The following is a 12704-nucleotide window of genomic DNA, read 5'->3' on the forward strand; positions in this document are numbered from 1 at the left end:
TATACAATAATAAAACCAGAAGTGCATTGACAATTGCATAAAAAGTGGAAAAATTAATTTAAACCAAACTGAAAATAGCAATAGAAGAAGAAAAAAGCAGGTTAGTGCAAGGAAAGAAGTAAACAAATCAGCCAGCTTCTGAACTGATAATGACACAAATTATAAATTAAGAGTTTAACATCAGAAAATTAATTTAAAAAAGTTACGCTTTTATCAGTCCAGTATAATACAACACATGAAAAATTTATATATATATATATATATAAAAGAAGAGTTAGTAAATTGTAATGGTGAAACAACAAGTGTTTTGAAAATATTTTAATCCAACATGACTAGTAGGATAAACTGGTGTAAACCCTAACATGAGCTAAGCAATAAAATTAATATCAAGTTTTGAACTAATTAATAATGTAAAAATAATTAGAAAAAACTTCCAATGCACCATTAAACACTGTTTAAAACAGCGGTGCCAAACCTTGTGCTCACGAGCCTGATTAGGTACTACGAACAAAAAATATTTTTAAAATAACCATTCATTTATATTTCTTAATTGTTAAAATATGGTAAGCATTTATAGTCAAGAGATATCTTGCAAGACGTTATAAAATAACTGATTGCTGACTTATGAACTTGATAGCGAACATGGTATCTTATTGCTTCATTCCGATGTTTAGATGGCTCAGCAGGGAAAAAGTACTTCAACGGTTTGTAGAATTTCTTTTGCCAATAAAGCAGTTTTTGGAATCCTGGAAACAAAAGTTATAAAGAATTGGATGATAATAATTAGTTATCCGATCTGTATTTTCTCACAGATAGAACAGCTAAACTGAACAAAGATCTCCAGGGAAAAGAAAAAACACTTTTTCAATTGACTGGGACTGTAACTGCTTTTCAGATAAAGTTAAATTTGTAGATAAATCAGATGAAAGAAAAGAATTTCACCCCACCCATTTTTCAGAATTTATCAAGCCATATCAATAACCACAAGGCAATTGAAACAGAGAAATACTGGGAAAACTTAAATGCACTGAAAAATAATTTTGAACTCCGTTTCTCTGATTTCCATAAAGTTCATCCAATATTATTATTATTAATCTCAAACCCACTTGCCGAAATTAATATTTCAGATGAATCACATAAGATTGGAAATATGATTAACAAAAATGTTGATGTTTTGGAAATGTGCTCGCGATAGGCCAAAATATGCTCGCTAGAACAAAGGTTGGGCATCACTGGTGTAAAAAAATGAATAAATTGCAAAAGGAAAACCAAGAGTAAATAATATTGGATGTGGGCAATCTGAGAATTAATTATTTTTTTATTTCAACACAATTGTTGCTCTATTGTTACAGTTTTGACAACTATCTCTTCTTTTTTTCTGTTTTTTGTACAATTTTTCATGTGTAGAATGGAATTACTAGCGTTTACATGGATTTGTTTACTACACTTGGTCTACTCAAAATTCTTTTTGAAGTTCAATTATGATTTCAATGTTGTAATTTTGCAATTTTTGCTTTACATACACCAGACAGTAGGAGATGGACTTATAAAGACTCGAATTACTCTCATTAATTTTCTGTTATTAATCTCCAATTTGTGCCAGTATCAGTTCAGAAACAGGCTGAAGTATTTACTTCTTTTGTTGCACCAACTCTCCGATGATGATGCAAAAAAGATGTAAATACGTTTCCATTTTTTATTACTATATTCATTTTTGGTTCAAAGTATTTTTGCAATTTTCATGCAATATATCACTGTGCTTTTATTTATTTATTTTTTACTATTGCACATGCTTTGTTTCAAACTGAATATGAGCTGGATTTTTAAATGCTTCAATTTTTTTCCCATTATTATCACCACTTGTTGCTGCTGGTGGTTTAATGCACAACCGGATTAAGTTTTGAACTTCTTCATATATCTTACTATATGCACATAAATAATTAAAATGGAGAATAATGCAAAAACGACTTAGAAACATATTCTGTGCTAATCACTGCTAAGATTTTATTTTTTAAATTGTTTAAATTAGAATTAGTACTAAACAGGCAAAAAAATATACAAGCAGAGAAAAAATATTAACTCATAAAGTTTATTAAGAACTTCTTAAGTAATTGAAACTGGTGTAAATAGTATACTTGAAAAAAAAAAACATATTAGATTAAATTTAACTCCTTAACTGGCATATATATACACCTTGCTTAGCTGATGTGTTAGCTGCCCTGGGCATTTATATACACTCTTCTGAAATACTATCATTTGCTTTGCGCTGCTACCAGTAAACTTATTCACAAAGATTTGGAATGCAACCCTAAAATGACCTTGACAGATTATGCAAAGGAGGGTATTATTTCAGAGAAGAGGGGGATGTTTCTGAAATGGTTAAATGAATAACTGTGTGGTTATTGCTCATGTTTCTGTTTGAGCAAAATGCATTTTTTTTTTTATATTCTGTGTCTTCCATTTTCGTTTATTATTTGTAGTAGGTGCTTTTTTTTTTTTTTTTTTTTTATGAGTATGTCTGACAGTGATATAGATGATTACTTTCCGTCATCTTCAGGATCGGACACCTCAGAATTTGATATTATGTCTAATGAAGAGGATTGTGACTTTTCTCAGAAAGATGCTCAACGTTGGGTATGACTTGATATGAAAATCTTGCCTACATTTATTAAACCCTAGCATATTGACATAGAAAAAAGATAAGACTCTTAATTACATATATATATATATTTAGTCCAAGGGACTTTGTCCCTGAAGGACTATTGTTTTCGTTTTGTGATTTTGCGTCGAATCACTTTGAATGTCCGTTACACTTTTCAAACTGTTGCCACCAAATATTATCACCCTGTATTATATTTAAAGAAATTAAATAATGAAGAATCTGCATATATGTATGCATGTTTCTCACATAGTGATAAAACAACAGTATGTAGAGCCGTCAAATTTTGAATAACGTACGTTTCCACCCAAACACGGGCATTTGGAAGTCCAAATTTGGAATTGGTTTTATTATGTATTCGATATTTTGTAAAACTTTTAACAAATTTTTGGTTAACAAACTCAATGAATCAAAAACAAGCAATGACAACACTGTATGGGGGAAACATTTTTTATCTCCAGCGAGCGAGACTGTGTATTGAAAATTCTAAAGCTATGCTCATTTTACAATTTTATTGGTATATTGCTGTTGAACTGAATTTTATGGTTAAGTGCGAAGAACATGATATTTAATAAATAAAGGTACTACACAAAACATTAAAAAAATGCCCCTTTGGGCATATTAAAATTCTTTTATTTGTTTATTTATTTATTTTATTATTATTTATTTATTTTCTTTTTTGCCTGTTTAGTTCTAATTCTAATTTAATCATTCTATATATCCATTTTCATTGCTACTTCCTTTATCTAAAATGCATATACAGTTAGGCGTCTCATAACACGGTACCATCATAACGTGATTTTACTCCAAATGCACTCGGAGAAACAGAAATTTTTCTCACAACATAATTTAGGAAATGTGTGGTCGCTTCCTCTAGATCCCAGCAGAAACTTACCCCTAGACAATAATTCTAGGAACTACCACTGATGCAGGTTCATTCTTGTTGTTCCCTTGCGACCGAGTGCATCATGTTTGCACGACAGCCGTGGCTTGCTTGCTTTTTCAGTACTGTAATCTTATGCAGACATTCTGAATATGAATAAAGTAATTTTAAAACTTAAACCTACAAGTAGAACTTATCGATGAAATAAGTTCAGATCTTGAAATAAGGCCAGTTCATACGTTCTCAAACAACTATAAGTGACGTTGAGGAATAAATTTGTGAGCACTGCATTATGTTTTTTTTTTTTTTTTTTTTTTTTCATTATTTTGACTTGAAATCATTATCTTCTTAGCTTTTATATGATGCTGAATTTTATCAAAGTTTTTTTATGAAATGTTTTTATGTACATAAATTAAAAAGATAAAAATACTGCACCATAAAGGCAGTTTTTCGTTTTTTAGAACTGAATCTCAATTTCTGTATTAAGTTAGAGTATCCTCTAACAAGACTTCCCACAATGCAGTATTTTCAAGGAATGTATCTGCTGCATAGTAGGCCTACCTGTATATATATATGTTCTATATTACGCATTTTAGTCTGGGCAGACAAGAAAAGAGTTTCATTTATGTAACTAAAATGGTAGAGTTCCTTTTATGCTGTAGCATCTTTCTTTCCTGTTCTTCATAATGAAATCAATAACAAAGATATTTTTTAAAACTTCAAAAATTTCATATATTTTCATACACATAAAATAATTTATAATGCATTAATTGTGTTTTCCTGTTAAATGTAATATTTCCAACTGAATTAGTTTGTTTACACAAATAATTCCTAGACGTAAAAATATTTTTACATAATATATTATACTACAAAAGAAAATTACCACAGGATCTCCTTGATGAGCAATTTTTACATCCTTCACTTCACCAGTTGTCTCTAACAAAATTTCCACATAAAACATATCAGAAAAAATGTAACATTCAGTATTTGGAGGTCCAGAAGTAAATTTCAGCCTGTAAAGGAAGAAAACATTTTAATATCATAAATAATGCAGAAAAGTGTTGAAGCCAATATATATATATATATGTTACACTATTTTCAGACTTTTTTTTTAATTTTTATTTCTGTAACTAACACAACTTTTTGTCTAATTCCTAAATCATTCTAATATACAAATATGCATAACTGAATTAACTTCATATATGCCAAACAACATCTATATAAAAAATTTTACATTATGTATTACCTGATCTTAAGATATTTTATACAATTTAAAACATACTAAGAATGATTAGGATTCTATATAGTCAATTTTTTAATGTCTTTTCAGATTCAATGAAAAAGGTTTCAACTTAATTTTGTAACCACTGGTCAGCAATGCATCCTTTTTAATATGCAGATGTGTGGAAACTCTTCTTTAATAATAGAAAGGAGAAAATAAATAGAACCCTGAAAATTCGGTACTCTATAACCTGGCCACGCCCAGACAGGTAAAAAAAACACACGATCGGAGACCCATTTAAAGTCATTGCCCAGGTGCATGTGTCCCCTTCTTCCTATGTTCCCTTGTCTCGCGTCACACCCCCACTCCTTCAACATGTGACTGGCGCTGGCGCGTGTTCAGTCTACTTGCAGCTTTGCCAGGGTTAGTTGATTTCTTAGCCATGTTGCGTAATTCAACGTGAGTGACTATACTGTATTGTAATTATGCTGACGATTTGTTTTATTGGCCATGGGAAGTGGTTGCCATACTATTGATAAAGCTTTAAGTTTCGCCACTCAAGAATTGGAGAAGTGGTCTTTCCATGTTAAACTCAAATTTGATCCAAAGAAGACCTTTCTTTTGGGTATTGTCAAAACTAATACTAGATCAATACATCCTAGGTGCAAACTGTATGACAACCAATTAGAGTTTCATAGAATATCAAATATTTGGGCATTACGGTCAATGAAAAGCTCACTTTTATGCCTCACCTAGATTAAATACAGATCGAATGCACCCATATTCTTAATAGACTTAGTAAAATGAATCTCCAAGGTAAAGTTCTTAAGAGTTTATAAAAGAGCTATTGAGAGAAAGATCTTGTATGCATGTGGCACATGGTGGACTGGAACAGTCTGAATGCATAACAAAATTTTGCAAATTCAAAGAATCGCTTTACTGAGGATTACTAAGTGTTTTAGAACTGTTTCCACAGAGTAGCTCTTCAGATTTTGGCTGGATGCCCTCCGATCGATATTTTGGCGGGAAAAAAATATGCTATTTTTAAATTAAAAGCTGGTAATAAAACTGTCGATTGTTTCAGTGAGATCTTCTCAGCTAAAGATTTTGACTTTGAAAAAGGTTTAGAACGGTTAGAACTTTGTTGAAACGGTTGAATTGGCATAAAGGCCTTCCCAATATGGCAGGCTACACGATTTTTACAGATGAATCTAAATTAAATGGTCATGTGGGGGCAGCCTTTTGTATGTTTTCAGATGGGTTATTAAGCTTACAAAGGAAATATAGACTTTCTGACAATGTCTATCAGGCAGTGTTAGTGGCCCTGCGAGAGACCTTGAATTGGCTTATTTCTAATTCTGCAATAGATCCTGTGGAAATCTATAGTGACTGCGAAAGTGCAATTGTTTCAATTGCGGGTGTTTGTCCAAGTAACAATCTAATTAAACAAATAAAAGACATGCTTTTTTATCTTAGCGCTTTCAGAGATGTTAAACGCTTTTGGACGAAAAGTCATATTGGTACCATTGGTAACGAGTTAGCAGATAGATTGGCAAAAGCTGCCACTGAAAATCAAATTATTGATTTTTTAGTAAAGACTTACTTTGACAGTTTGAAATCCTTGTTGAAAAGAAAAAGTTTGATTCTATGGCAAGCAAAATGGAATGACCCAGATTCTAAAGGAAGATTCACTTATAATTTAATCTCAATTGTAAGTGAGAAAAGATGCCTAAGTGACAAGTATCTAAACCAAGCTTTAACTAATCATGGACACTTTCCCTTTTATTATAATAGGTTTTCGATTAAAAATTGTGCCTGTCCATTTGGCATGAGTAACGTCGATATTGAACACCTGTTGTTTAGATGCTCTTCTATGAAAAATATTGTTCTAAGATTTATTCCAAATATTGCTAAATTTAATACTCTAAAGGGTAAAAATACAGTGACTAAATTTTTACAAAGTATGCAATAATGTGCTTTTGTTGGTATAGCTGGTAAATCTCACCAGCTCACCTGTTGCATTAATTTGTATTATTCATATTATGTATCGTATTTTAGTTGTTTATTCTATTTTAAGTTATTTCAGGTAGTAAGGCGGTAGTCCTACAACTTAATGGGCCTGATTTAGGCCTTGTTTTAGATCTCAATGTTTCTTTAACTAAAGAGCTCGACTAAGCCCTGTTAAGCCTCTAATGGTGGTACAGGAAATTCAACCAGCCATACTGTATTGTTCAGAGCTGTTTCAAAGTTTGTGGGTGCTAGACAGTACTTTGCGATGGTAAGTTTTAAGAAAGTTAAAAGAAAAGAAAAGAAGTTTCTTTGTTAAAAGAAAAGAAGTGTACTTGTCTATGGAGCAAAAGTTGGGGACAGTATAGAGACTGGATAAGGGAGAAAGTATTAGTGCAGTGGCTAAGGACTTAGGAGTCAGCAAAAGTATGACTGGAGACTGGAAGCAGCAGAAGGAAATTGAATCGTAGTGTTTTAAGAGAATGTGTACAGAAGCATTGAAAGAAAGGAAAAGTATGAAGGACAGTGAATTTAATGAGGTAAATGAAGCACTCTTTATTTGGTTTCACCAAACGAGAGAGAAGGGCACACCAATTAGTGGGCCAATTTTGCAACAGAAGGCCTTGAAATTTTATGAAGAATTAAAAAAAAAAGACAATGATCCTATATTTGTCGCAAACATTGGCTGGCCTTGATCAAGGTAAGACATGATATGGAGTGCGACAGATTAATATTCGTGTGAAAAAAACTGTCTGTGGACATGGAAGGCATATCTCAGTTTAAGAAAAACTTTCAGAAATTTATCGAAGTTGAAGGTTTGACTGCAGAGCAATTATACAATTATGATGAAACAAGGTTAAATTATAAACTGTTACCAGCGAAAAGACTAGCTTTCAAGGAAGAACAGTTAGCCCCTGGTTTTAAAAGGAGCAAGGAGATGATAACAATCCTAGCATACATTAATGCAACAGGTGACCACAAATTAAAACTTGGGTGTCATAGAAAAATCAAAGAAACCATGTGCATTAAAGTACATTGAATGAATGAACTTTCCATTTGGTAACTAAACCATTCAAATGCCTGGATGCACTGTGCAATTTTCAAAAAATGGTTCCATGAAGTGTTTGTTCCATTGGTTGAGTGGTTTTTAAAAACTTGCCAAGCATCTTCGCACCCAGACATCGAAGACTTAAAAAATTGGGACATATGAGCAATTTTTTTGCCACCCAATGTTACAGCATTATGCCAGCCAATGGACCAAGGTGGTTAGTCTCAGGAGAAGGAGTATAGGCATAAGCTGTTATCCTCTCTTCTTTCAGCAAATGATATCACAAAGTCTTATATAGAACTTAAGAAAAAATTTTTATCTATTAGATGTAGTTGGATGGGTGGCAGATGCCAAGAATTTCTTTAGCCAGTTTTTGCAAAGTTCGCTAGTTAGTTTTCATTAGACAGCTTCATGTCTTCATACGGTATTTTTCTGAGGTCTGCCTTATCAGGTAAATTACTGTACAGTATGTATTCATGAATTTTCATTAGTAAAGGCTCTATGCCTTCTAAAGTATTTTTTCTTTGTTTAAGGGTATTTTGGTAGTTTGAGTTAGAATATTGAATTGTTGGTAAGCAACCAATACATACAAGTACTATATTTTCTAAGTAAACACTTTTCCTTTTTTTAGTTGTTTGTTTATATTTTAAAACCTTTCCTAATAACCTGGCATTTTCACAAATTCGGCCGAGTTTTCAGAACTCTACTGTATTTATATCTCGATAAATCTAAAGATCACAAGGGAAAAAAGTTGTGTAATACATTTTTTTATAAGCATGAATAAATTACCTTTTTTTTATTAAGTACACACTTTATAATGCAATCAATTACAATATTTGAATAGCCTTTCTAACAATCCCAAAATGCATCTCTCTCTCACACAATTCTTAGATATGGCATATCTTTAAAATCTTATCCAATTTATTTTTTTTTAAATGTTATGAACTATAAAATATAGCAGTTACATCAGGTTCTCAATGGAATTTTCAAAAATGCTGAATGCAGTCTCCTCTGCCCATGACGTATACATTAATTTGATGAGCAAACAAGGCAGGAGAAATACCTTATAAACTCTTTTAAATCTTATGCAAAATACCTATGACTGCATTGCAGAATTAAAAGTTACCGTACTGTATTATCTTCAGATCATCCAAAGTGTTTTATTGATGATACATGTATACCGAAGCTCTGATGAAACCCCCATGATCCTCTAGGCAAGTGCCTCTAGCTTTAGTGCTGAGTTTTCAGTGGAAATTACAGTACACAGTTCTAACAGATTTGCATGTGTGGAACTGAGAACTCAAATAGCTATCTGAAGCTGGCTTTTCATTTTGAATGGAAGTTGGACATAATCAAATAAAACTTTTTAACAAGCTCTCTTTCAAGCTGCATCATCTCACTTAAATACAAGCCATATTCAGCTGAATATTAATGAATATTTTTAATCTGCAGTTGCAGATAAACTTTTATGTTCTTACACAAATATTTATGCTATTCCCATACAAATTAGTCTACACATATGTAAAAATATAATTTGACTTAAAATTCTTTGGCATATATAAATATTTAGCTTACTAACATATTAAATTTTAAACAAAGTTAATAAATTAAGAAAAAATTCAATCCACACCATTTCACCACATTTTGTTTTACTGCACTAAATAAACAATAACTAATTATACTCAATACACATAATCTTTGAAATTAAAAATTTACTTGCCCTTGCTGCCGAGTTATACTATCCAGCCTTTCAACCATAGACTGTAGCGATGTCACTAAAAATGAAGAAAATAATTAAAGAACAGCAGACTAAGTACTTTGAAAAATACAAGAATGCAAAATAAAAAAAGTACCTTTTATAGATTTTTGCAGTGTGTCAAGAACTTTCTGAAGTTGTGTTCGTTCACCACTATTCATCAGATGCCTCTTTTCCTACAAAAAATAGAATAGATTTATGCTGTACTCCATATCAGTTTAAAAGCTGTACAATAACTGTAAAACACATGTATGATTAACATATAAATTTATATAATATTCTAAGAAATGAAAAGACAGTCTCATTTTCAGAAGTAAATAATTCCTGTAGCTTGTCAGTTGATAATAAAATTACATGTTCCAGAACACAACAGACCACATTTCTTCCTCTTGAAACGTTCAAACTTTGTTATAATTTATGTCAAGCTAAAATTAGATTTGGCCAATTATGTACCATATTTTCTCATATATTAACCCTCTTTTTCGGGCAATTTTTAGCACCAGGGCAAAATTACGTGAATAATTTAATTTTCGAAGGTTGCAGTTATAGTAAGACCAAAACAAATGAAAATAATTATGGAAAATCTACAATCAAATATCACAACATTATTTCTTTAAAAGAAAAAAACCTGCATTAGAATACATAGTAATATTAACATTACAATATCTGATAACAACACAGTTTCATTTCTACTTCCCTGTAACTTTAATTTCACCTGTTCTTATTATTATCTCTGTTACTCCTTAGGCCTCAAATCATCCATAAATAGATAGAGAAGATGAACATGTTCAGCTGACTCATACACTGAAATGTATAAGACACAATGAAATCATAAACTGAATTGTCAGTTCATTTTAGTTTCTCTATGAGACTTGTATTAGTCCGCCATAAAGTTCAACAATTAAAATGGAAAAGTTCAATATGACCTTCACAAGTAGCCTGCAAAGGTTGGTCTTAGTTGGTAAGATAAAAACTATCACCATGCAAACAAATCCAATTAAAAATTTACAGAAGTTTATTCTCTGAACACATTGAGTAAGCGGACAATTATCTGAATATTTTTTCAGAGCCAGGTGCTTAAAGCTAAGGGTAAAAATATGCAAATAAATATAGTAGCTTCTGACTAGAAAGCTGCAGTCAAGTACTGTAATAAACAAATATTACTTATAAACTATAGTAACATAGTATGTAAGTGGCAAATTTCATTTGAAAGTATAAAAATTATGTTATAAGAGTTTGTACATGCTCCTGCATATGGAAGTTAAGTACTTTTAAAGAACATTAATGAAAAATATTAAGGATTTGACAGCAAAAAGGAATTAAATAAACTAAAGTAATTATTTATACCCTAACTCCACTTTTCTAATACCATTCTAAGAATAAAATCGATCTGTAAATACAATGCCTTATTGAACATAACCTAATATTTAACTTAATTATAAAACAAATTTGAGAGTAAAATCAACATCATAAATGTTTTCAAGCAATTAAAATTTTAAAAAAATTTTTGAAAAATTTAAATTTTACACTTATAGCCCCACATATTTTAAATAAAAGTAAAGGTTAAATTTAAGTAAAGGTTAGTGACACTTTACTTAAATTTTACTAACAGCTCTATATTGATTCTTTTATGCCTCATTTCATTATGTACTCGTCAGAGGTTTATGCAGATGTTATGTCAAGCAGCACAGGTTATATTGGAAAGTAAAATAATAATCAGCATGATTCAGAACAGAAGCCTGGCTGTTGCCACTGCAGTTGCTTGTTTAAGAGAGATATGTTGATCAGAACAAACATGAATGTTTGCCATTGAAGGTAAGTGTTGAATATTTGATACACTTTGTCTGAGCCAGTCAGTGTCATAGCTTAGTATACATCTGCTACAGCTGTAACCCAATTAATATACAATATTTAACATAAAGTTCCACTAGATCGTTGAAGCACCAGGAGATGCTAAGTTACTTTGTATTATTTCCAGTCTCATTTGCTGTAAGAAACAAAGTTCTACGTTTTTTTTTTTTTTGTTTGTTTTTTTTTTTCCCATTTTTGTGTTGCATTTTGAAGCCACAATAAGGACTAAGGAAAGTAGATAACTCACCTTAGCATGTAGAGATAACTTCTAAGGGTGAGCAGTTAGTCACAAATAATTAAATTATGTAGTTAAATACGCTTAGTCATATAAGATTAAATTTTTTTTTAATTTCTAAAAAATATCCATTAAAAAGCATTATTAAAAGCACAGTCCAAGAAATTTTACAACAATTGATATTGATTCTAAAATGGATAATTATATGTTAAAAGCTACAAAACATGCAACAACACACAAAAAAAATTTTATGCTCCTTTTTAACATAAACATTTGTCAGATATCTTAACCAGATCTAAATTAAGATCAATTCTCTTCTCTTTAGCATCTTTTCTAAGTTATTTGTTTTAATTAAAAAAAAAAATCAATGTTCCCATTCATCTTCTAAGCATCAATAGAATTTTCAAGCATAAACTAGAAAAGCAGTGGGACAAATGGATACGAAGCAGATTTCATTCCTTCACAAATTCCTGACAGATGAGAAAAGCTTCCCTTACGACTCAATAATACATTTAATAACAATAATGCAATAATTAATTTTTTAGGTATATTTGCCGTGTAATATGCACCCTTTTCTTTAAAAAGAAACCTGAAAATACATGTGTGATGCTCTTTTGTAGCCATTCAGATATTTTTTTCTAAATGTGTTCAGACAAAGGTATACTGAATTGACGGAGTGAAAGGGAAACAATATGTGAGTGGGAGAATTGCTTCAGGGAATAAATAATCCTGCAAAGAGGGTGGGTTGTATGCAATGCAGATATACAGGAATATTATTCTAGAATTTCAAGAAAAAGGGGACAGTTTTTGGGATAGGAATGTCCTTTCGGCCAGAATGAATTTTCGGAATTAGGAGTAGGATATTTTCTTTTTCTGTAGTTGTTTCAAGCCGTGATTCTGAAGTGAACTTTGATTTTATCTTGTGTTTCTTTCAGTAGTAAGTATGGCTCCTGCTGCTAAAAAAAAAAAAAGAAAAGAAAAGAAAAGAAAAGAAAAGTGCTGATTTTACATGCAAAGTCATTCATTCTGTGAAAGAAAATGGA

General features: G+C 31.2%; 1 protein-coding gene across 1 annotated transcript in view; it reads right to left on the reverse strand.

The window, feature by feature from the left end:
- The window catches only part of LOC118189837 (uncharacterized), a 115934-nt gene that overhangs the window by 74372 nt on the left and 28858 nt on the right, over window positions 1-12704 (reverse strand). Inside the window, exons 3-5 of the mRNA XM_085807010.1 lie at window positions 9673-9751; window positions 9540-9594; window positions 4426-4555 (exon numbers count right to left, since the gene is read on the reverse strand). Of these exons, the coding sequence (XP_085663136.1) occupies window positions 4426-4555; window positions 9540-9594; window positions 9673-9751 (264 nt within the window). The remainder of the gene's footprint in view (window positions 1-4425; window positions 4556-9539; window positions 9595-9672; window positions 9752-12704) is intronic.

Source organism: Stegodyphus dumicola, chromosome 1 (assembly GCF_044657685.1).
Source record: "Stegodyphus dumicola isolate Sdum_Otavi_A_Nest chromosome 1, ASM4465768v1".
In the NCBI taxonomy this organism is placed as follows: domain Eukaryota; kingdom Metazoa; phylum Arthropoda; class Arachnida; order Araneae; family Eresidae; genus Stegodyphus; species Stegodyphus dumicola.